General features: G+C 48.6%; 9 protein-coding genes across 9 annotated transcripts; 6 read left to right on the top strand and 3 right to left on the bottom strand.

Annotated features, from left to right (window-relative positions):
* Positions 1 to 848: 848 nt before the first annotated feature.
* Positions 849 to 2438, bottom strand: met2 (homoserine O-acetyltransferase; the record flags this gene model as incomplete). The annotated part of the gene is made up of 3 exons (XM_040895768.1): positions 849 to 1893; positions 1947 to 2337; positions 2402 to 2438. 3 exons carry the CDS (start codon positions 2436 to 2438, stop codon positions 849 to 851), a joined length of 1473 nt encoding a protein of 490 aa, XP_040756194.1.
* Positions 2439 to 2830: 392 nt separating this feature from the next.
* Positions 2831 to 4929, top strand: P175DRAFT_050882 (uncharacterized protein). The gene is made up of 3 exons (XM_040898382.1): positions 2831 to 2944; positions 3005 to 3613; positions 3660 to 4929. Exons 2-3 carry the CDS (start codon positions 3181 to 3183, stop codon positions 4832 to 4834), a joined length of 1608 nt encoding a protein of 535 aa, XP_040756193.1. The 5' UTR covers positions 2831 to 2944; positions 3005 to 3180; the 3' UTR covers positions 4835 to 4929.
* Positions 4930 to 6370: 1441 nt separating this feature from the next.
* On the bottom strand, positions 6371 to 7156 carry P175DRAFT_0528311 (uncharacterized protein; the record flags this gene model as incomplete). The annotated part of the gene is made up of 3 exons (XM_040899599.1): positions 6371 to 6808; positions 6877 to 7003; positions 7056 to 7156. 3 exons carry the CDS (start codon positions 7154 to 7156, stop codon positions 6371 to 6373), a joined length of 666 nt encoding a protein of 221 aa, XP_040756192.1.
* Positions 7157 to 8523: 1367 nt separating this feature from the next.
* P175DRAFT_0497908 (SAP domain protein) lies at positions 8524 to 10516 on the top strand. The gene has a single exon (XM_040896391.1). The coding sequence runs from the start codon at positions 8631 to 8633 to the stop codon at positions 10494 to 10496; it is 1866 nt and encodes a 621-aa protein (XP_040756191.1). The 5' UTR covers positions 8524 to 8630; the 3' UTR covers positions 10497 to 10516.
* An 862-nt stretch (positions 10517 to 11378) lies between these two features.
* Positions 11379 to 11981, top strand: P175DRAFT_0428618 (uncharacterized protein; the record flags this gene model as incomplete). The annotated part of the gene is made up of 1 exon (XM_040893312.1): positions 11379 to 11981. A coding segment is annotated over one exon (603 nt), but the record flags the coding sequence as incomplete, so codon positions are not given.
* Positions 11982 to 13315: 1334 nt separating this feature from the next.
* On the top strand, positions 13316 to 15340 carry P175DRAFT_0506376 (OSTA/TMEM184 family protein; the record flags this gene model as incomplete). Its single annotated transcript, XM_040898193.1, has 6 exons — positions 13316 to 13358; positions 13466 to 13616; positions 13697 to 13994; positions 14061 to 14186; positions 14274 to 14423; positions 14486 to 15340. 6 exons carry the CDS (start codon positions 13316 to 13318, stop codon positions 15338 to 15340), a joined length of 1623 nt encoding a protein of 540 aa, XP_040756189.1.
* Positions 15341 to 15574: 234 nt separating this feature from the next.
* On the bottom strand, positions 15575 to 17197 carry P175DRAFT_0497904 (COP9 signalosome complex subunit 6). Its single transcript, XM_040896390.1, has 3 exons — positions 16870 to 17197; positions 16309 to 16803; positions 15575 to 16219 (listed from the first exon to the last, which is right to left on the bottom strand). Exons 1-3 carry the CDS (start codon positions 17138 to 17140, stop codon positions 15801 to 15803), a joined length of 1185 nt encoding a protein of 394 aa, XP_040756188.1. The 5' UTR covers positions 17141 to 17197; the 3' UTR covers positions 15575 to 15800.
* Positions 17198 to 17444: 247 nt separating this feature from the next.
* Positions 17445 to 20714, top strand: P175DRAFT_0528306 (RPC7 family DNA-directed RNA polymerase III subunit; the record flags this gene model as incomplete). Its single annotated transcript, XM_040899598.1, has 4 exons — positions 17445 to 19383; positions 19688 to 19824; positions 19934 to 20177; positions 20323 to 20714. The coding sequence occupies 4 exons, from the start codon at positions 17445 to 17447 to the stop codon at positions 20712 to 20714; spliced, it is 2712 nt and encodes a 903-aa protein (XP_040756187.1).
* A 408-nt stretch (positions 20715 to 21122) lies between these two features.
* tah18 (NAPDH-dependent diflavin reductase) lies at positions 21123 to 23240 on the top strand (the record flags this gene model as incomplete). The annotated part of the gene is made up of 4 exons (XM_040893150.1): positions 21123 to 21284; positions 21338 to 21513; positions 21565 to 21663; positions 21731 to 23240. 4 exons carry the CDS (start codon positions 21123 to 21125, stop codon positions 23238 to 23240), a joined length of 1947 nt encoding a protein of 648 aa, XP_040756186.1.
* Positions 23241 to 23434: the final 194 nt, after the last annotated feature.

The raw sequence follows: 23434 nt of genomic DNA, 5'->3' as shown, positions 1-23434 counted from the left end.
CCCATAGACCAACCCTACGTACGAACAACGATGACAGCGATAGCAAGTCATCCCAATGCTTGGAGAATTATATTTGGGACTGTTATTTACTTACGCTAGCTTCATCTCGGCCGGTATACGAAAGGTTTCCGAAGATGCTTAGGCTCAAATATCATCACGACATTAGCTTCTTTGGTTCCTGTCGGTATCAGGAATCAAGTCAAACTATCTTGTTCCTGTATTGGGAGGGGTCCGTTGGGCTGCTATCGAGGCTGGGATTTTGTAGAAAGATTATCTTAAAAACTACTCAGTAATCCAGTTTGTGGATCTATTTCTTTTTCGGCTCTATGTATTCCGGGGAATACTATTTGCTTGATTGGCTTAAAAGAGGGATGAAGATTCAAAAGGACAAGGTCGCCGTCTATTCAGTGAGAATACAAAAAATTACTCATGTAAGAAGAAACGTAAAATAGTATGTGGCCGTATTCGGTCTAATGTAGTGTGAAGTAAATTATTCCTGGGCGGAATTCATTGCCCATCACCCTCACGAGATCTGCAACCGCAAGATACCGTGTGGTATAGGGCTTGTATGATGGGGAGCAGTTGGATGCTTCTTTACAGTCTGACCTGGGGTTTTTTTTTGGTTACGAGAGAGGCAGTTGGATGCTCATCTCCCTGACTGGTTAGAAAAAAAAATAAAACAAAAGATTGCACCGCTACTCCCTCAAGGTCTGGCGATGGTTGAGGTCGCCGACGTGTTCTCTCTGGGCCGAGAGAAGGCATAGGGACCCCTACCCTCGGCAGAGCGTCAACTAATGGTGAAGGCAGCATGTCCTTGCGCCAACAAGATCCGGGATACTTGTTTGTCCTTACCAGGCGGTGATGTCTTCGACTTCCGCTTCGCCAAAGGTGCTGCTCTTTGTCAGTTTACCAACACCATCGACGGTAGCACTGTCCGCAGGAGTCTTGGACATGATGTCCGGCAAGACCTCCCGGAAGAACTCCAGGATATAGCGGTTGACTTGTTCAAATTGAAGCAAGAAGGCATCGTGACCTTCGGGACTCTCGATGCGCTTGAGCCTGGAGTCGGGAATGCCTTCCGCGATTTCCTGCTGCTCCTCGAAAGTGAAAAGCCCATCGCTCTCAATTCCCAAGACTAGTGCCGGTTGCTGGATTTGAGACAGAGCTTCCCGGACCGCATTCTCTGGCGATGTACCACTGGCCCTGTGTCGAGAGACATCATGCGTATCAAGTTTCCGGGTAATGGCGATGTAGCAGTTGGCGTCGAAGCGTTTCACGAACTTCTCTCCCTGGTATCGAAGATAGGATTGTGCAGAGAAATAAGTGGGGGGCCGCTTCTGCGTGTTGCCATTGGTGGGACTGACAGCTGTGCTAAAGGTTTTAGTCCCAGAAAATTGCGGATCCATGTACTGAATTTCGTTCTTTTCGGGCGCAGGAGAGTTGCGTCCGCTCGGGCTCCAATTGCCCTTGTGACCATCGTTGTGGATGGCCCAGTGTTCATTCGGAGGAGTTGGTAGTCTCTCTGTGCCGTTAATATTTAGCCGTTTGGAGGGGTCCGGGACGTTCCGCCCGAAGCGGGACTCAAATGAGTTGCGGCTCCGGTAGGTCAGAAGAGCTGACATGCGCGCTGCCCCTAGGCCAGTAGCGGGGGGGTCATCAAACGAGTAGTAACCGTTTTCGTACTTCGGGTCGCTATAGATGCTCTGACGCTGTGCCTCTCCCCAGCTAATACACCACGCAGAATGGCGGGCCGACGTTGCGATGGGAACAATAGCTCGGACATACTGTTTTCCGAAATATGCGTATTCGAGAGTAAGCATACCACCCATGGAGCCACCGACGACGGCAGCAATCTGTTTGACGCCGAGATCGTCCAAAACAATCTTGTGGATCCTGGTTTAAATTAGCAGGGCGCATGACCATAATGGGTAGAGCAAAGTCCTTACTTGATATCGTCACGGACAGTGGTAAGCGGAAACTCGGGACCATAGAGGCCCTGTTCCGGGTCACCATTTTTGTACGTCACGGCACTGGCACTGCCATAGGGGCTACCTAGGCTATTCAGACAGACCACGAAGAATCGCGATATATCGAAGGCTTGTCCAGGGCCACCAAGGAGGGGACCCCACCAATCTGCCACATCTGCACTACCACTGAGAGCGTGGCAGATCACCAGGGCATTGTCGCCATCCGGGGAGAGTTTGCCGCGGGTAGTGTAAGCCACCGGGACATTATAAAGGGTGACACCGGACTCCAAGGTGAAAGAGGGGATAATAGCAATCGACTGATCCGTAATAAGGGACGCAAATGGGTTTTCAGGTAGTGAATCGACTCTCTCTACGGGATTTAGTAGCTGTTCACCTCATATCAGGGTAGTGAGTTAGGTGTGGGGGAAACTGACGGAGTCGCCCCAGAGTACTGGGGGATTCTGTGGCCATTGCGCCACTACCTATTTTGAGGAAAGAGAGGAAAGAGAGGGGGAAATAGCACACAGAGTGCAAAGGGATTGGAGAGGAATTGGAGTGTGAGAAAAGAGATGAATAGAAAGAATGAAGAAAATGGCTATGCTCGCATCATCAAGGAAATTAAATATAGAGGGGTAAAAGAGGGAGTCATTATAGACTGAACACAAGGATTTTTCAATTTACAAGCGGGTGACTGCTGAAGAACCAATCAGATGGCTTGAAAATTCCCCTGCCGGAGCGCTCCGGATGTGTTATTTTTTCCGTGCCGAATCAGGTATCGCCTGAGGCACCAGCCTCTCTGATAGTATACCTGAGGCGCCAAAGTGTATACAGGGTATAGTGGATATGCAGTTATATTGATTGAAGTCTTCGTGATATGATCTATCTAGTCCTTGGACAGGCTTATTTAGTGGTGTACGAGCCGTCTTTCTTAATAAATAGTATTATAATAATAACAACGTTTACTATTATATTACTAGGTAGGTACTTACTACTGTTGCTCGCAGGATTGGACAAAGTAGTTGACAGCCTTGCTGCAGGAACACGTGCCGTCTGATGAACTCAACTCTCCTCATACAATGCAAGAATCCAGTTCATCCATTCATCAGTTCATCAGTCCATTTGCAACTTCCTATCCAAGCCCCTCTACTTCATTCTATCCAAGTAGCCGTCTGTGTATACGCAGGTGCAACGGGATCTGTTTTCATACAAAGCCATGGTTCAAACATCTATCGACCGATATCTCATATTACCCCATCGCACACAGAAGCCACCCCGAAACGGGCCCGGGATCCTGGACCTACCCTATGAGATTCGAAAGAAAATCTATTTTCTCGCTGGGATTGCACGATCATCCCCTATCAGCCTAAATACGCCGCCGACGGAAGAGGAGCTCAACCAAAGTGTCGAGGATGCGTCAGTGTCGCACCGTGGTGATATAGAGTCATGGAAGGGCGAGCCGCTTCCGATACAGTTACTTCTTGCTTGTCGAGATATCTCCCAGGAGGTGAGCTCGCTTTTATACAGTCAGAATCGATTCTGTGTCATCCGAACTGCACCCGGTGGACTTTCGGGCCTTGAGAAACTTCATCCAAATGCCATTGCGCGCTTGCAATTTTTGCGGGTTATTTTGAACGATATGTTTCGATGTAAGACCCCCCACCTGCAGATCAAATCACTATCTCACGAGAGTAGATCCAAACAAATTGCTTTGCGGTAGCACGATGCAGACGCGTGGCCACAATATATTTATCACAGAGTGGAAACGCTTTTGTCGCTGTCTTGCTCGATCCATTCCTGAATTCCGTCTCCGGCTATCTGTTGTCTGCGATGTGGACAACTATGATCTTGCCGCAGCTGTCATCCAGCCACTAAAAGACCTCCCAGTCTTAGCTGGATTCTCAATTCGAATGTACCCCGAATTTGAGAATGACTATCATAAAAAGCTACTCCCTCTTGTGTGCAATCTATCCAAGGAAATGACCAGTCGCCCGATATCATCGATGCCAGTCAGCAAGGTCATCTGGTTCGAGATGCCATGGGAGATCCGACAACGGATTTTGGAATTCACGGACCTGGTAGCACCCTACGATCTTGTCTGGGTGCCCAAATATGGCTTTAACCCCAGCTATGAGATATCGTACCCTAACCACTGCTTTGTATGTGATAGTGTACAGAATAAACGCTTTGGGTTCTTACAACGAAGTGGTGTTTTCTCATTCGAGTGTTCATGCTGGAAATTTCCCTTGCCTCTATTTCTTACAAACCGGCAGATGCACGAGGATGCCACGCGGATCTTTTACTCCTCCAACCATTTCAAGGTGGCATCGCACTCTGTTCTTCTCTGCCGGCAATATTGGTATGACCTGGAAACACCAAATGCCGTTCATCAATTAGTGCCATTTGTCGACTCTGTTCCAAACCATGCCTTAAAATACATCAGGTCGATACAGTTCCTTTTAGATCCCATTAGTGGGTACGAGCAATGGGACGATACGGTGAACCGCCTTCAGCAATTTGGAAACAGTTCTCTACTCTCTCTCACGCTCGATCTTTCTGACAGCGAGTATCTACGCACCCACTTTGATGGGCACATTACACAGGCCATAATTAACAAGGAATGGCAAAGTTATAAACGGCTTATTCAACCTATTATTAATCTTGCAAGGGACGGTCTTAAGAACTTCTTTCTATATTCTGCATGGCCGGTGCAAAAGGTGGGCTTGCTACCCCTGCGGGATGCCTGGGAAAGGAAGCTTGAGTGTATGGTCATGGGGAAGGACTATGACAGCCGGAAATGTGGGAAATATGCGGCACCTGGTCGGTGGTACGAGACGGACTCGAAGTTTACTGAGAGTACAAGTGAATAGTATTGAAGTCCATTGCCACCACATTCAGACTGAAGGCACACAGGGTACCGGAGTACATACTGTAAGAGATCCTTCCAAACGTTCTGGCTGTGTACACACTTCTCCGGCTAAGCAGGCAAGAGACGCAATAACAGCGTGGGAAACTTAGGGCTGATACCATGGACAAAGTTTTAAAAATTCTCCTGGGCCATGGAAGAATTGCGTGAAGTTTTACTAGAACATATCCGTTATAAGGATACCGGGCTAGCGAGCAGCGCGCGATGCAACAACAAAGCCCCAACATCGGGAGGATGTTCTTATAACTTTTACCTCTTGCCTGTCCGAATCAAGCAATATCTTGTCCTCCGAACTTGCTTAGCTAACGGTTATGAATTTCCTTATCAAATAATGATAATGATGATGATAGCGCGATTCTTCCCATAAACAGTCTAACTTCTTCAATCAGCTCAAGTATATCTCTCCCACCATCTGGCCCATTGAGGACTTTTTTTGAATCCTCTCCTGTGTTGACTTAAAAGCCGAGGTAAGTTAAGCTCTTCAAAGCGTTTTCCTTCAGGATCATATCTGCAAGTCCCTTTGCTGCGAGAAAGTACTATTAATATCATTCTCTTGGTATCTAACTATGCAGAAGGTCAGATACCTGTCCCCTTAACATTACCCGTCCTGACAAAATACAAGCATGGTAGGAACGGAACGGGGCTCTTCTTCTATCTGGAATAGTAAGATGGGAACAATAGTAAAGTATTTATAGAATACCGGGAACGCAGTCCCAAAATATAAGTATTGGTAGTTAATACAATCTGCATGAATAGAGCGAATAGAGCCCCGAGATATCTTGTCTTGATAATATGTACGCCATCTCCCAAGGTAATAAAAGTAACAGAAGTCTTAATCTATATATCAACTGTGCTGGATCCAGTCCACAATCTTTTTTTTTTTAAAAAAAAAAACCTAAAATCAACTTATATATACAGCCAGAGAGTTCCTGTAGTGTAGGAGATACAGTCTCGGTGTCCTTTATACTAGATACCTATGTAAATTCAAGTTAGCACGCATATCCTATTTCAAATCGGGAAGATAAGACAGCTATAAAGACTGTAAGTTACCCTTTCTGCATTCTTGGTGTGCAATCATTTAAGTAAACGTTCTTGTTTTCTGTGATTCCTTTTCAGGGCTTCGATATGCCCAAGCTTGAACGAATCTGTCTTGCCTCGAGTGTAGTGATAGTAGGGTAAGGCTTATTAGGAGTAGTTTGGATCTCTTCCAGCTGGTCGAGGTCTGTACGCCAGAAGATCGCGAGTCATATAGAAGGATTACAATTCTAGTCCCGAGGGTTGCTTTGGTTATATATCGAAGGAATCGGTGGACTGATTGGAGTCCGAGGTGTATTTATAGATAGCGGAATACAGGAGGGAAAATCGAGGCGATGCACGGAGTCCTCTTTATCAGAGTCATATTGGTCGTGTTTCTAGACTCGATTTATCTTAGACAACTAACATTCTAGATACAACGAACAGATCCGAGTAGCAGAAAATATCAGGGCGATTTTTCTAGACCCCAAGATTTACCACAGTGGGGGGTCTGGACAAGGTCAGCGGCAAACCCCAGTGTTTCCGTCAGTACTCGCCGGAATTCCTCAACTTGCAGCAAGGCATCAATATGTTCTAAGGATACTCTGACAAGAGGGTCTCGAAGTCCTTTATCCCCAAAGCTTGTGGCCGAGTATGCATTCGCAATAGCATGATGGAAGTCATCCATTGCCCAGCACAACTCGATTGCGTTTTCAAACTTGCATCTCGCCTGGTCCTTGAGTTTTGGAACATCATATTTGTCTCCAACCTGGTATACCTGGATGTGAAACAACATGGGAGAAAGATGGCCGCCACCGGTTCCGTCGTAAGTAAATCCGTACATAAAATGGATCATTGCTTCTATGGCTCTCGGATCATCTTTCTTCGAGTCGTACAATGCCTTCTGTTGTTTCCTAGGAGGTCCAGATTAGACGCAGCTCCTCCTATGGCCAGAAAACCCTAGGTACTTACTTTCCAATTACGTGAAAACAGACGAGAGAAGTACCCGGATTGCCCGCAGATTACCAACCTATGCACCTTGAGTTCTTGATCCTTTGTAACTATAGTGAGGTCTGCGAAGGCGGAAGAGTGAAAGAACCTAGCAATGATGATTAACACAAGCACTGTTGCTAGCAAGTTATTGTACAAACTTTTGGATACTTGTACTGAGATCTCCGAGGCTTTCAGCATCCTCTGCAATTTCTGGCTTGACTGTCGTTACTTCAGACGGGGAACTCTCCATTTCTGACATTTCGGATGTTTTCAGATGGGAAAGATACAGACTTTTTGGGTCGTATTGGTCTTAGTTATTGATGGATGTCAAGTTAATAGCGAAAGAGATTCGATTTGGGATGAAAAGCAATGGAAAGGATTGCTTAAGATGCTTGAAGTTGTAGAATGAAGGGACGAAATAAATACTATGGCGCACGTGTCACTACGCAGCGTTTGCAGGGTGATGGGTGGAAGTGAATGGAATGGTGATCCAGTATAGGTAGAGGTCCAGAAGGGTCCAACATCCCAACAGTTATTCTGTGTAGTTTTCAGACAGCAAATATGCAGAAACCGATGCCAACTTTGGGCCTGGAAGTAAAAGGAGATGATGGTAGTCAGTTCCGATGCATACGTCAATGCGGAGTAAAGTCCAGAAATGACCAGCCGATCCAATTACTATAAGCTATATACGACGAGATAGGATTAGAAGATACCTAGCTACCTAGGTAATATCTCAAAAAAGATCAGAGCTCTTGGCATTAGGGTTTGGAGATACATCAATATATAATTCAAATTGACAAACCAGTTATGGGTATACAGAGCACGCTGTTTAAGGAAATATAAAATAGCGCATGATAAGAATCAACAGGTGCGATAGAGACAGCCTGTTTGCTTGTCCCTCTCATAGCCCCTTCATCAACCACGCGTCATACAAGAGCTCCTAGGTGATGGGTCTGTAACTTCAGCTTCTTCAAATCGTGAAAGATAGCTTGTCTCTGGTCTGGGAAGTAGCAAGTTCTTTAAGTGGAGATCTGCAATACTTAGCCTAAGGCGATAAGTAGCTGCCGGATACCAGGCTTCATATCATCAAGTGTCATTAATTACTCCGTACCCTATTTTGGCAAGCGTCTGATACCGATCATTGAGTATCCCACCCTGTTTGACTGGATAGTATTTCTCGGGCTGGTATGTAGGCAATGTTTCTTCCTCAATCTCGATGGACTGATCAAGCAATTTGAATCCAGAAGTAGGAAACACTCTTGGCCTGCAGGTCCACTGTGATGATGACATGGTTCGATGCGGCACAAATGTGGTTCTCAAGTACGGTAGGGAGGGGGTGGAAACGTAGTCAAGTCCCTGCGAGCAACAGGGATACAAATACTCCAAGCTTTTCGCGTGGCTCGCTGCATTGTGATGTTGGGCAAGGAGATAATTTAAAGGATGGATCAAGAGGGAGAGATGAATGGCGCTGATTTGAATACTTCGTACTCCATAAGCCATAAATTGGCCTTCTGAAAGAGGATTAGCGCCGTCAGTCCTTCCGCTCCCGCAAACAGAAAAAAAAAAAGGGCAATTCGGGAGCTTCCCCGACCGCAGGAGAGCATCGCGTCGCATCCTCCCAGACGGCGAGTTCTACAGCTACAAACGATGAGAACCCCTGGGTAGTCTTATGCAATCTATCATATGCTCTACGCGATCCGAATTTCCGACCCTTTTGAGCCCCTCCCGTCACCATGACCGATTATTCGAAATGGAAGGTTACCGATCTGAAGGCGGAGCTGAAGCGACGTGGGATTCCCCAGACTGGTTTAAGGGTTAAACAACAAATCGTCAACAAGCTTCTCGAAGAAGACGCTAATGGACAGGGAGGCGATGCAAATGAAGCTTCTCCTGCGGTCGAAACCCCTCCGCAGGAGGACTCGCAAGCTGGGGAACCGGAAGAACCTGCAATGGCGCCAGACGCGAATGCTGAACAGAAATCACAAGTGACCGCTCCTTCTACTGACGAAACCCAACCGGAGCCGGAGATTGCTGAAGAAAACCCCGTCGAAGATACAGTTCCGGAACCTGCACAAGCCGACGTTGCAACCAAGCCAACTGCCCAGAGAGAGGAACCTAGCAAGGAAACAAGCGAGGGGGATGAAAAAGAACCTGCTGTAGAGGCTACAGACAAACAACCAGAGGCTGAAGATACCGCCAAACCAGTGGAGCAGGCTCCTGGTGATGTGGGCAAAGAGGGATCTACAGCCATCGCAGAGGAAGAAGTACAGGCGCCCGAGCCTGTCGAAAAAGCCTCCCCATCAGGGCCTCAGGTGGCAGAAGTCAGCACCGGGTTATCCACCCCTCTTCCTACAGATGAAATCATTGAGGATCGTCGAAAAAGGAAACGTCGCAGTCAAAGCCCCGCGCCTAACCCAGAGGAACTCGCAAAGAAAAGGGCCAGGGCAGCGGAGGAAATAACCTTGGCAGAAGACAAAAAATTACCCGGTATTGATGAAACACCCAGCCAGGAAGGTCCCGTGCCTATATCGAAAGAGATTCATGAAGAGCACCCTCAAGAGACAATTTGCACTACGAAGGAAGATGAACCCCAGATCAAGAAGAGTGCACCTCCAAAGCACGATGTCCGCTTTAAAGGTCTTTTTGCTCCCGCGGAGCATGAGAAGGCACGGCCTGCATCACCACGTCCGGATGTTGAAATGGAAGATGTAGCAGTTGAACCCGCCCTGCATGCGGCGACTGCTGCATTATACATTGACGGCCTGATGCGCCCCCTACAACCTGCAACACTCAAAAATCATCTGATCGCCATCGCATCTGCCCCAGGCTCCCCCCCTAATCCGGACGCGATTTTAGATTTCTATCTAGATCCCATCAAGACCCATTGCTTTGCCAGCTTTGCCAACGTTGCCACTGCCTCGCGCGCCCGCGCCTCTCTCCATGGTACAGTCTGGCCAAATGAACGGAATCGCAAGAGTCTCTTTGTGGATTTCATACCCGAGGACAAGGTATCTGGATGGATCCAGAGAGAGGAGGACTCCCGGGGACGCAGTGGCCCTCCTCCGCGCTGGGAGGTCAAATACGATCAAACTGATAACGGAGTTCACGCAGTGCTTGAAGAGGTGGGGCTAAAAGATGCAGGAACCCACCTCACACGCGCCCCAGAGCCGAAAGACTTTGCGCGTCCTCCTCCCCGCGGTCCCCGCGCGGAAATGAGCGGCGGCAGGGACCGACGGCCCAGCGGCCCGTCCACAACAAATCATGGCTCCCAACCCGGGCAAGGATTCAAGCCCTTGGACGAGCTCTTCAAGTCCACCGCCGCAAAGCCCAAACTCTACTATCTTCCCGTTCCTCGAGATCTGGCCGATCGGCGCCTGGACCGATTTGATGACCTGTTGCGGAAGGGGTCATATCCCCGACGGGGAGGAGACAAAACCCGACGTATTACATTCGAAGACGGGGATTTCTTCGTTGATGTTGGGCCCGAATTCGGTGGTCGAGGCCGGGGAGGACGTGGTGGGCGAGGCGGTCGTGGCCGTGGGGCAGGAATGGCTGATTCCAGGAGAGATAGTCGGAAGGACTCTCATACTAACGTCTAAAATCTATGCTATACATGTCGTGGGGTTTTTTATATCTGCTTTGCTACTCATGCAGAGTTGTCTTTTTTTTTTTTTTTTTGGTGCTACATTAACGCCAATCAGGGATTGTACTTTACTTAGGCTCATGGAATAGGGTCCAAAAGTGTCTAGGCCCATATATTTATGACTTATTTTGAACTATCATAGTCATCATCCATAATCAGGTGGTTGAGAATCGAAAACACACAAATACCTATCTCTATGAGGTATCTGCATCCATCATCTAGTTAAGTATAACCCCCACCGAGCAAAAAACAGGCGCCAAGGCCATTCATTGCCCTTCTTGTTGTAGTAAATGAGTGGGATTAGTGTGTAAAAGGAATATCCGGAGGATAGGTACGAGGGCCTATTTTTACTAGTAGATATGAGGGTTTTCCTTGCTTTCATTATCCTAATCAGTCGCTCTGAAAAGCTGTCTGAGAGACCCCAGATGAGTCATTATTTAGTAAGCTCATTTCCCAAACATTGTTCATCATCATTGCAGTGCATGCCGTCTGCGCAATGCTAAAACAGTGTCCCTTTCTCTTGTCAGACAGAGGCTTTTCCAAGAAGTCAACATGAAACGAACTGCGGACCGTACTTTCTCGGCACATGAGTTTGAGAAGCAAGCCAAGTTAGCTCCCGATCCAACTCCTTACGCTCGGTTTCCATTAAAGGAGGAGTATCTAGCACAGCTCAATATGGCAGCAGGGCTGAATACAGCGTCTCCACATTCTATATCATCTCTGTCACGATCCCGATCCTCTAGCCTACAAAAGCTGAGCGAGTCCATCTACCGTACACGAACACTTTTCCGTGCAGGGATCTATATTGATGTGAACGCACCTGAAGAAGTACAAGACTATAACCCTATTCTCATTGAAGAACCCCCGCCCTGATATATCAGTAGGTATTTCAGATCGCGCACTTGCAGATGCATTACAATCTTGTCAGGTTAGAGATGCAAAAGATCTGTTGAATGACCTTGAGGAGACTCTTGATATCATCAGTGATCCTGGGGCGACACCACTCAATTTACGCTTCCCGTTCTTCCTTGTCGAAGCAAAATCCGGTGCAACAGGTGGTAATCTTTATCAAGCACAAAACCGGGCAGCCGTGGCTGGTGCGTCAGCCATAGAAATCTTAAAGGCCCTTTATAAGGCGTGTGAGGGGCCGCTACCAAACACAGCGACTCCAAGCGTTACAAGCACTACTTGCCAGCTGCTTACCTTTTCCGCAACCACGGAAGGACCTGCCTGTGAGCTCTGGGCTCATTTTTGGAATGAGGTTGATGGCAGCTATTGCATGACCAATATCGACATGTGGCGGACCACATGTAAAACTAGAGCATTGGATTTGGTCTCTAAAATCTCTAGTATACTGAACTGGGGCTCATCGACATTTCACGCTACGATAGTTGAAAAGCTGATTTTCTTCAGTCCCAAAGATAGCCCCTCAGCTTTGTAGCCACATTTATCTTGATGGGCATCAATCTGTATCATGGCATTCTTTACACACATACTTCTATTCTCGATCACCTCCAGGTTTCCGCGTGGCCCATCCAGAAAACCCACAGCGGGAGCCGCTTGTGGGCATTGGTGTCATTGGAACCATGGTTGTCCCCACCAGTCCAGGCAGAAGAATATCCAAAATTCAAGAAGTTAAATCACTAGCCAAGAAAAAAGACATGTAAATCAGCTTGCTCCAGACAGAGCCGCTGCATTACCCGGAGCCCGGAAGTTGGATATCGGTTGCGTCTTTAACTGGAGTAATGCTTTCTTATCAAATAGTATTTTCACAAGAGGTTAATTAGGTAGTCTGGGACTGGCTGCTATATTTCCTCATAGCGGCGCCAATAGAGGAGTTGTCCTAACCTGAATTCCAGCGGAAGAAATTAACGCGCCCGGTTTCACTATAAGACAGTTGCAGGAGAAACCTACTGGCCTGAAACCAGTCCACTCTGTCCGTGGAATAATAATTAGAAGGGGTGCGCCTAGATGACTATGTGTATTATTGTATGTATAGCCAGCGACGATAAAATCAGGGAACAATCTTTAGTCGATCCCAATGTCAGACACGATATCTTGCTGCGCCACAATGCATGCGGTAGGTAAGTGGGCATGAGGATGTTCTCTTTATGGATTGCAATTCGCAGCGTAATCTGGAATCAACAAATGAGCACACTGCAGCCTTGACGCCTTTTTTTCCCGGGATATCCGACAGATGCATGATGATGCTATACTACTCTACATCATATGAAGTTGCTTTGGAATCTCCAGGTAAATCAACAGGAAATTCCATTTTCACTTAGATCCTCTTAGGCTGGAGCAGTAAGCAAATGGACCGACCGTTCTCCAGGCTTGTCTGAAGCTTGGCTGTCTTGTCTTTGTGGCTCTTTTATGGTTGCTTTTATTGGTTGTCAGGAGTGATATCTGCTGTCTCCGAAGGGTGTTCATTGTACATAAATATAGGACCTAGGTACTAGTGGTTAGGTGAGCGCCAGATCAAGTCAGCATTTCGTTCACAGGGCAGCTTATTACTTCTCATTCTCATCCTCCTACTCTGTACTTCTGTCACTCCTCCCTGGCGAATCTCGATTGTACGAACAAGCAACAACGTGTAACTTTTCAAGAACGTGGTGGTTCCAGGGGGTTCAGGCAATCGATCGGCCGCCACTCCGCCAAGGCCATACATAGTGGATAAGATACAGGGAGACTTCGTTTCCCGTCATCCATCTCCTTCCAAGAATCCCGCACTTTTCCTCCCCTGTCTTCAGCTTCAGGGCTTCATCCAGTGCCACAATGGGCTGGCCCGTGTGTAATTTGACGGAAGAAAATGAGACCAGTATGCTCTTTGTCCCCGGATCTTTTTTGTTTTGTTTTTTTTCCAAAGACGGGACTTGACGCTGTTCCCTGTGATCGCTAACTAACCGCTCCCTTACCTCGCAATAGTCCATGAGATCGACTTGTGGGATGGCGGTCTGACCTTTCACGAGCTCTCCCTCATCATCATCGGTGGTTTCGCAGTACTTGCGGTGTTGATTTCGTTTTGTCTGATTATGCTCCATGCCACACATTACAGCAAACCCGTAGAGCAGCGCCAGTAAGTTGAATCACCTTCGTCGTAACCGGCCTGCCGGCATGCCCCCTTTGCTAACGGTGGCGCTCGTGTTACTGTCGCAGTATTATTCGCATCCTGCTTATGATCCCCATCTATTCCCTCGTCGCTTGGTTGAGTACCTTCTACTACAAAAATGCCGTCTACTACTCCGTTCTCGGCGACTGCTACGAAGCGTTCACGATCTCTGCGTTCTTTGCCTTACTGTGTCACTACATCGCTCCGGACCTACACAGCCAAAAGGAATACTTCCGTGGAATCCAGCCGAAGAACTGGGTCTGGCCTATCCCTTGGCTTCAGAAATGTACTGGGGGTCAAAATGGCATTTGGAGGGTTCCGCGGAGTGGTTTGACTTGGTTTAATGTACGGACCCCACGATGCGCATTGCCACGCTTGTTTGTATCATTGGGTGCTAACTACTTGACATAGGTGATTTGGGTTGGCGTTTTTCAGTACTGCCTTCTACGTGTCCTTATGACTATTCTTGCCGTTGTTACACAAAAATTCGAAGTGTACTGTGAAGAATCACTTAGTCCCGCATTTGCCCATGTTTGGGTAAGATTGACTGCAAATTATCTTCAGGGAGCTACACTAACTTTTTTTCTTCTTCTTCTTTTTTTTTTTTTTTTTTTTTGGAAATAGGTCCTAGCGATTGAGTGTGTTGCGGTCACAATCGCAATGTACTGTCTCGTTCAATTTTACGTCCAGATCCATAGTGACATCCGCGAGTACTCGCCTTTCCTGAAAATCGCCTCTATCAAGCTGGTCATTTTCCTTTCATTCTGGCAGACGGTAAGATCAGACCCGTTTTGTGTCTACCGGTCTTGGACCATGCATACTGATCCCCTTCTTAGAGTCTGATCTCCTTCTTATTCTCTTCTAACGTCATCAAATCCTCGGAAAAAATAGCAACTCCTGATCTAAAAGTCGGACTTGCAAATTTAATCATCAGTGTTGAAATGGCCTTTTTCTCTATTTTGCATATCTGGGCGTTCCCGTGGAAGCCATACTCGATTGGGTTCCAATCAGATGAAGTGACCGACTTATACGGGGCCGGGAAACGTTCCTATCATGGTGGTCGGTGGGGCATGGGCGCTCTTCTCGACGCCCTCAACCCTATTGACCTCCTCAGGGCCGTGGGCCGCAGCATGCGCTGGCTGTTTGTCGGCCGGAAGAAGCGGACACTGGACCCGAGTTATCAACATTCAGCTGAAACAATCGGACTGAATCCGACGCAAGGCGCAACCCAGGCCAACCCGACTAGCTACGAGGGAGCAGGCGCCCTAATAGCCGGTAGTACCTCGAGTCGTTACGGCCGTGCTCCAGACGAGGAGGGGGAGGTGCTACTTTCCCATGCTCAACCAACCCCATCAAGTGGTGACCTGGGGCTAGCTCCCCCGCCCTACGAAGAGGAGCAAAATCGTTTCTATAACCCCAACCTCCGAGTCAATGATTCCTTGGGTGAATCAGGATTCCATTCTCGACCTTACTCTCCTATGGAAGAAGCACACCGTGTCCCGTCGAGGACCCCATCCGATTCCGACCAAGATTATTACCATGTTCCTGGGAACGCACCTGGCCAGTATCCTAGTCAACATAGCCGTTTCCCTTCGTCGGGAGAGTTACAAGTGCAGCCACCTATCCCTGTACCTGATTCCTACGACCCATCATCACACTACCGAAATGACTCTCAGCATGCGCGAAGGTAGACCGTGATGAAGTGTAATGATTGTCTTGTCTTTTTGAATTGTTTACCTAATGATTTTCCTTTTTTCCCCCTTTTTTTTCTTCTTTTCTTCCACCTTGCGTCCTTGCCTTCATTCATACCAAGTGTTTTGTTTTTCTTATCCTGGTATGATCTGAAATGGCTGTTGAGATTATACCCTTCTAGTCTTGGGCGTCCTTTTTTTTTTTTTTTTTTTTCTTCTTCTTCTCCTTTTTTCTCTCAATCATGATGACGGAATATGCTGAGCTTGTATATTTAAGCCACCTTCAAGTATATATGATGATTTATTTAGATTTTATGGATGTATTCTTACGAGGTTCATTAATTTCTTTATTCGTCGATTAGCCGTCATCTTTATTACGGGACCACGACGTTCATTATGAGATTCAGGGTGCCAATCATGAGGATCGAATCCATTCTCCAGTCGTTGAGAAAAACCTAATTCAGCCAGTCATCCCATCCCGAGCCATGATGTCATCTTCATATCGGCTCTGCATGGACATTTGAGCCTTTCGAGACACAGCGTTACGTCTCACGCTGTTCACAATGGCTGTACGTTTACCCACTTCCCGCATACCCTTGATGCTCTGGCTAAGCTGTCCAAGCAAAGCTACCAGGTGCACGTCATTGCTCTGAGCGAGGGTCTCTACCGAGAAGGCACTTTGTTCGTGGGGTGTGAGGAGTGAAAGGTTAGAAAGAAGGGAATTAATATCTCGGAGAATCGGGTGACACAAATATGTATCGGGGTTGGCTTGGGTATCTCGGCATTCAGGAGATATGCTGGAAACATATGACTTGATTAGGGAGATTCGGGATTCCAGGGTTCGGATGGCGTTCAGGCGTGTATTTAAACTAGCAATCACTGTAGTAAACAAGTTAGCGGTGACTCAAAAAAAAAAAAAAAAGGGGGGGGGGGGGGGGGGGGGTATTTATTCAGGACGTAAAACTTACTTTCTTCCTCCTCTGGCGAAAGTAAAACTGTGCTAGCTGACTGGTCTTTGCTGTCAGCCTCAGTCTTCTGAGTATCCTTCTGTAGCAAAGCACCGGTGCCTGTAGTTGATGTCTCGACAGCAGCTGCATTCCTGGCTGTTCGAGCGACGGTATCGATGCCAATCATCTCCGCCTCGCCCGTCTCAACTGTATAAGGCAACTCTCGGAAGCGAATATTCAACGACTGTTCCTCGCCATCTACCTGCATGGCCTTCCCACTTTCGGTAACGCTCTCTCCCTCGTAAACGCTCTCATACACAGTCAAGGGTAGTTTCCCCCCATTCTTCGATGCCCCCTGTACCTGTGAAGGATGGAACGCGAGGAATACGGCGGATTCATTGTGATTCTGGAGGATCTGGCGGTGGATGGGGAGGTGGGATGCAGTAGGGCCGGAGGGAGGAGCCGTTGACCACCATCCGATGAGGTCTAAAGTTGGCGCTTTATGGACATCCTTGACTGGTCCCGGTTAGGATCTGGGGATGCTGATTGATGATGGTTTTCCATCTATACGCGACCGCTTACATTGCTTTACTCGTTCAACGAACCAGTCGTTCGGGAGTTGCGCTTCGCCGCTGGGGCTTTCCACCACGATACACTCGAATGCGTATTCTACCGTTATCTCGCGCCCGTTTTGTTGGCCTAGTAACGCCCCGATAATTGGACCTTGTTGAGACCGTGCCGCATGCCGGGTGATGTGGTCGGAGATAGTGAGCAGGGTAAGCGGGTGCAGCTGGATGTGGAGGCCCGAATCGGATGACTTCTGGGAGAGAAGAGAGTCCTGCTGGTCAGACATGATCAAAAAAGAAACCCTCTCCAAATATTCTCGAAGGGGGGGGGGGGGAATTCTGGCTTCGTTTAGCCGGAGAATTGTCAGTGTAGTAGGTAGTGATCTATCTCCCCAGACATCGAGAGGGCGGAGCTGTGGTGCGTGTTTGTTTCGTTTGCATCCGCCACAGGAGCTTCCCCGCCAACGACCCCGACGATTCTCACGATCTTCCTCAACTGATCGTTGGACATAGGTAGACGTGGCGGTGAATGTCATCTAAGAACCCGTTGCTCATCTATTTGCAAAAGTTGCTCTCAGTTCCGTGGTCAGGATGGCAGTTCCGTCGACATATAATGAAGTGAGAGTTCATCTACGAGAAGTTCAGGACGATCCCACCATCCAGCTCGACGAGACCCTCCTAGACAAGCTGAAATTAGAGCTTACAGAAAGTACAGACCGTCAAGTCCCGGCAGCGCTTTTAACGCAGGTGTCGCAACTCTTGCCTGTTCTCCAAGAAGACCCTACTCCTGTCACTACACTCTGTATCAAAGCTGCCGCCTACTTTAGCTTCGCCGAACTCCGCTCGGTCAACCCCCCCATTGATTTCATAGCTGGCGTCCGTGCTCCATCACCACCCGTCAATCTCCTAGCCCTCACCCTGCTAAGCAAAGCCGGTCATAGGCCCAGCGATGCTGCCATCGTTGCTGGAGATCCCGAACTGGTTAAATCGTTGGTAGAACTTTGGCTCTCCACGTCCTCAACCGCCGTCGCCCAAGCAGCTTTCGATGCGCTCTGGGCACTCTTAGAGGTTGACCTAGCTAATAATCTGGAAAATGGAGGGCATCCAGAAGACTCTTCCGGTGGACAGGGCCTCATGTGGAGAAGAGTCTTCACCGATAGGGACGTTTACGGGCGTCTATTCTCGTTCTGCTCGCTCACTGACGATGGACCCGGAAGCCTGCCGAAACGAGAAAAGACGGTTTCTCAGGGAAGGCTAATGGGTTTCCTTGTAAAAGCAGGCCAGCTGCGCTGGGACCTGATCTCAAGCTCTCAGATCGCGGACGTGGAAGCTAGACATAAGAGCCAAAGTCTTCTGCATTTTGCGGCCTGTGAAATGGTCGATAAGAACGATGTGCTGATGCATATGACGCAGTTGAATTTCTTCCGCGATCTCCTTGGAATCGAAGCCCCTAATTTGATGTCCCACACCACTATGCAGTCAACTTCCACATTTTCCTCGCCAGCTCTTGATTTTCTCATTTCACACCAGTTGCATAGTACTCTGTTGGGATACTATGTGGATGAATCGAAGTTAGATCCCATAGACCTCAATTATCTCTGCGGCCCTATCATGGCCTATGTGGCCCAATATGCGCAGCTCTATCCGAACCATTTCTTACAAATTCCTCCTGCGCTGTTGGATCGCATTGTTTCCCGCGTCGATGCATCCTTGATGATTTCCTCTTCGCAATGGGCTCATGGCCCCATTCCAAGTGGGCAACTCAATGTCCTTGCCTGCCTCCCGCGTGTATTGCTGGTAGAGGCCAATAGAAAAGGCACAAATCCAGTGATGGCGTTGCCAACAAACCCACCAATCCAAGAAGTCTTTGATGCGCTAGCAAAGATTTTCCACGGTCCTCCTAAAGTAAAGCTTGCCGACTCAATGGAGTTGAACGCATCCGGCCAAACCGCAACTGATTGGCATAAAGAAGCCGCGGCGGCCCGTGTGCTCTACTTCGCCTATTTAAATCATCGCCCATCGCTCTGGGCAGATACTATCGCCGCAGCTGATGTTTTGGCAATGAAGAACCTCTCTTTGGCTTCGATTTCTTTCATGCAGGCCGTTGTCACCGCCAACTGGCACCCTCTGTCAGAGGAGGTCACTTCGTCCGTTCCTGGTACCGCTAGATACCAACTTCCATCCGAGGAACAACTCGGCCGTTTGTCTCCAGCTACCGAAGGAATGCTGCCTTCGTCAGGTGCATGGGTTGCTCTTACCCCCCCAGCTTTGACCACCCTATTACCTTATTTATTTAAGCCACCACGGTCCTACTCCGATTTCGTCGCGGGAGGGGCTGCGGACCCCCAGAATGCTGTGTGGAAAGTGGCGACCGCCAAGTACGAGGTCTTGGTTGCCTTGTACAAATCCATTCAAAAGATAGAGGAAGAGTTTTCAGGGTTTGGGGACATCGTGCGTACACTGGAGAAGCGCGTAAAAGACGGCCCATCGGGTCCTGGGCCTCAGACAGTGGCACAGGTCGAGACCGTGGGTATGTGAAGAGTCACGAAGTTACAACACTTTATGCCTAATGATATATTAATTAAAACTTCTTCTCCATAAGTATGCATGCAAACTAGCTGCTAGTTTCACCAGATCTATACATCAACTCCTTTCCAGCAGGCGGTCAGAGGGCAGAACTCTAAAACCCTAAATTTCCAAATTTGTCAGCATCCCCGCTCAAAGGCGGTGAGTCTAAGCTCCGCTCGGGACTTTTTTTTTTTTTTTTCTATGCGGCGAAAGTAATCACATCGCATCTCCATCAGTTCTCCTCCGCCGAGGTTTAACACATGCAGCGGTAATTTCCACTACGACCCTCACGATGTCGCGGTTCGGAGCCAAGAAAGGCCGGAAACTCCCCGGGGCAGAGTTCACCTGGGATACCACAGACCCAAGCGGAGAGCCAGACACGGCTCCTACTCCCCTTTTCCCGGTATGTTGGAAGAACAACAACCCACGGTCCTTGAAAAACCATGATATATAATCCCAACCACCCCCCCCCCCCCCGAGATTAATCAGTTGCTTATGGATATCCCCGCTAGAAATATGCTATCCCGCACGCAAGACCGCTGAGCGCCCGCGAACAAATCCAGGTTGATTTGTATCGCACTCTCCGGGAACGGTTCCACGATGGTCCATACTACTCGATTCTGGGGTCCTCGCCTGGTCCGAATGGATTCGTTAGCGCGCGTGCGAGCTTTGATCCGTTTAACGGGATGCCGTCTTATTCGGGGAAATACCAGAAGAAGAAGAGGCTAGTGCCGAAGGTGCAGGGGCGGCCTTATGGTATGGAAATTCTCTCTTTTTTTTTTTTTTTTTTTTTTTTTTTTAATTATTTAGCCCCCCCCCTCCCCCCTCCCTTCTTCCCATCCGTCGCGTCTCCACTGTGGAAGGGAAATGTGCGCTTATAACTGATTTGTGACTCTTTCAGTGATGAAATTCTTCCCCCGTGATCTTTGGACGACCATTCAGCCGAATTTCAAACCGGATGCGGTCTTAGATGGCTACGTGCTCCAGGGGGCGGCTAGTGGGATCAAGCGAGGGTTCGAGGACGATGAAGAAGAAGATGAAGAGGCCAAGCGGAGGAGACAAGGCGAAGAAGAGGAGGGTGAGGGGGCGGAGAACGAAGAGGTAGAAGGGAATATCCTTGACGCAGACGAAGATCAAGAGGAAGAAATTGTGGATGATGACTTCGAGGACGATGAGGACGAAATGGGTGGAGATTATAACGCCGAGCAATACTTCGATGGGGGCGATGACGAGTACGGCGATGATGGGTTTGGAGATGGAGGTGGTGGCGGTGGTGATGAGGATACATATTAAGGCGCATTTCTACAGATACCCGTGTTGTTTTGATTGGATTGGTGATTATCTATGAGCGGTTCATTAGCATCTACATTAAGAAGCGAAATTCATTTCAATGATCGATTCGGTCAGTGGGGTTTTTGGGGGGTTATGCGTCGATGCAGATTGATTCAATCCCATACAAACTAGTATTAGAATGCATAACAGGATAAGTATAGTGTATAGCGCATCTATTCGCGTATATAACATTGGGATGTACCTAGGTAGATGCTCTCAAAATGAAGCCAAAATGTACTGGTCCGATCTGCGGATGACATCACCCGGTCCGCGGAGCATTCCGATCCACAAATTTGAGTCAACATTTGGCGGGCAACAGTTAGGAGTCGCACCAACTTCGCCTATTAGTGATCAAGTGCATTGGACAGGATGAGTGAGAGTCAACCGACACCAGGATCAGAGAAACGCTCTGCTCTTGTCCTTTACGGCTCCGAAACTGGGAATGCCCAAGAAGTAGCCGAGGAAATAGGTGCTTTGGCGGAGCGCCTTCACTTCGCGACTCATGTCTCAGCACTAAACCATGTCAAGGCAGTTCGTTACCTTTCTCTGCTATCGTGTTTTTCTGGCTAATTCATGACTCCCAGGACTCGTTGCAATCGCACACGGTAGTGGTCTTTGTGGTTTCAACCACCGGGCAGGGAGATCTCCCCGCCAATGCGAGGACGTTTTGGAGATCATTGCTGTTGAAGAAACTCCCGCCGACCTTTTTGAGTGGGGTTAGGTTTACATGGTTTGGACTTGGTGATAGTTCGTATCCCAAGTACGTTTATTCCAGTCCGCATATGGAGTTGATTCATTCTGACTTTGGAAGATTCAATTGGGCCGCTCGCAAATTGTACAAGCGGCTGCTGCAACTCGGCGCAGACGAGATATACCCCGGTGGAGAAGCCGATCAGCAGCATCCAGAAGGGTCCGTGTGTCCCCCTGCCTTGTTTGAACTATCACCCTTGTTCACTGCATGCTGACTATCGCCATAGGCTTGAAGGTACATTCATCCCTTGGCTCACGGATTTGCGAAAGCACTTGCTGGAGAAGTATCCTCTCCCTCGGGGACAGGATCCGATACCGGACGATGTTCAACTTCCACCAAAATGGGGTTTGCAGCTGCAAAGCCAGGACGCATTTCCGGATTCTGAACCACCTACCCCTAAGAACACGGAAGATCCGAAAATATCTACAGATATTCCGGATTCGTACCGACTGGATTATGACCAGCGGCCGATCCACGATGGCCTCACGGCAACCCTTATCCAAAACAAGCGTGTTACACCAGCATCGCACTGGCAGGATGTACGGCATTTTATCTTCACTGTACCTGATGCAGTCTCCTATGCCCCCGGGGACGTGATATGCATCACTCCGAAAAATACACCAGAGGATGCCCAGAGCCTCATTGAGATGCTGGGGTGGGAGGAACAAGCTGATCAACTAGTTTCTCTCGTCCCAAGCGACAACGCACGACCCATTGAGGACCTACCAGCTCCGCCTATTCACGGTCTTGAATCTCATCCAAAACTCACCCTCCGCGAGCTTGTTATCAACTATTTGGATATCCGAGCGATCCCCCGCAGGGCTTTTCTTTCGTCACTAGCCCACTACACCGGCTACGAAATGCACAAGGAACGACTGTTGGAATTCACCAACCCCGAGTTCATCCAGGAATTCTGGGACTACACCACACGACCCAGACGTAGTATCCTAGAAGTTCTGCATGAATTCGACACGGTCAAAATCCCATGGCAGCATGCAACATCAGTCTTTCCGATCTTCCGAGGAAGACAATTCAGCATCGCCAGCGGCGGAGAACTAAAACGGACCCCGGAAGGAGGAGCGCGGTTTGAGCTCCTAATTGCGATTGTCAAGTATCGAACTGTCATTAAAAAAATCAGAGAAGGGGTTTGCACCAAGTATATCTCAACGCTCCGTCCAGGAAGCACAATGAAGGTCCAGCTGCAACGAGGCGGGCTGAATTCCTCCGTTGGCCAACTGGTTGGCCCGACGATGCTGATCGGCCCCGGTACAGGTGTTGCACCATTACGGTCGATGCTCTGGGAGAAGGCCGCGATCGTTAAATCATACCAGGAGGAGAACCCGGGCGTCGACCCTCCAATTGAGCCGACGCTTCTTCTTTATGGCGGTCGCAACCGGGCCGCGGATTTCTTCTTTGACGCGGAGTGGCAGCAATTGAGCTCTCTCGTGAAACTCAAGGTGCTGACTGCATTTTCACGCGACCAAGAACGAAAGGTTTACGTCCAGGATGTTATCCGAGAGAATTTCAGCTTGGTTTTCAAGCTGCTCCATGACAAGGGCGGCGCTGTCTATGTTTGCGGCTCCTCGGGACGAATGCCCCAGGCTGTTCGCGAGGCCTTAATCGAGTCATTCCAGTTTGGCGGGGACGTCGATACACAGCGATTCAGCCGACGGGAAGCAGAAGAGTATTTGGTAGGGATGGAAAAAACCGGACGATACAAGCAGGAAACTTGGTAGAGCAGCAGGCACAACAAGATGCGGTATTCTTTCTGTATATAGATAGGGTTCATAGACACCAGGAATTTCGACGTACGGAGTCTCCAGCTCCGGGATGTATCGACCCTGCAAAAGTAAACCTCGGTTGCAGGCGGGTGAATTGAATCTGAAGGCGAATGTGGTTGGACAACTCGGCCCGCATTGTTGCAGCTCTC

Source organism: Aspergillus ochraceoroseus, assembly GCF_002846915.1.
Source record: "Aspergillus ochraceoroseus IBT 24754 chromosome Unknown P175scaffold_1, whole genome shotgun sequence".
Lineage (NCBI taxonomy): Eukaryota > Fungi > Ascomycota > Eurotiomycetes > Eurotiales > Aspergillaceae > Aspergillus > Aspergillus ochraceoroseus.
This window is presented reverse-complemented; position numbering and strand designations above follow the sequence as displayed.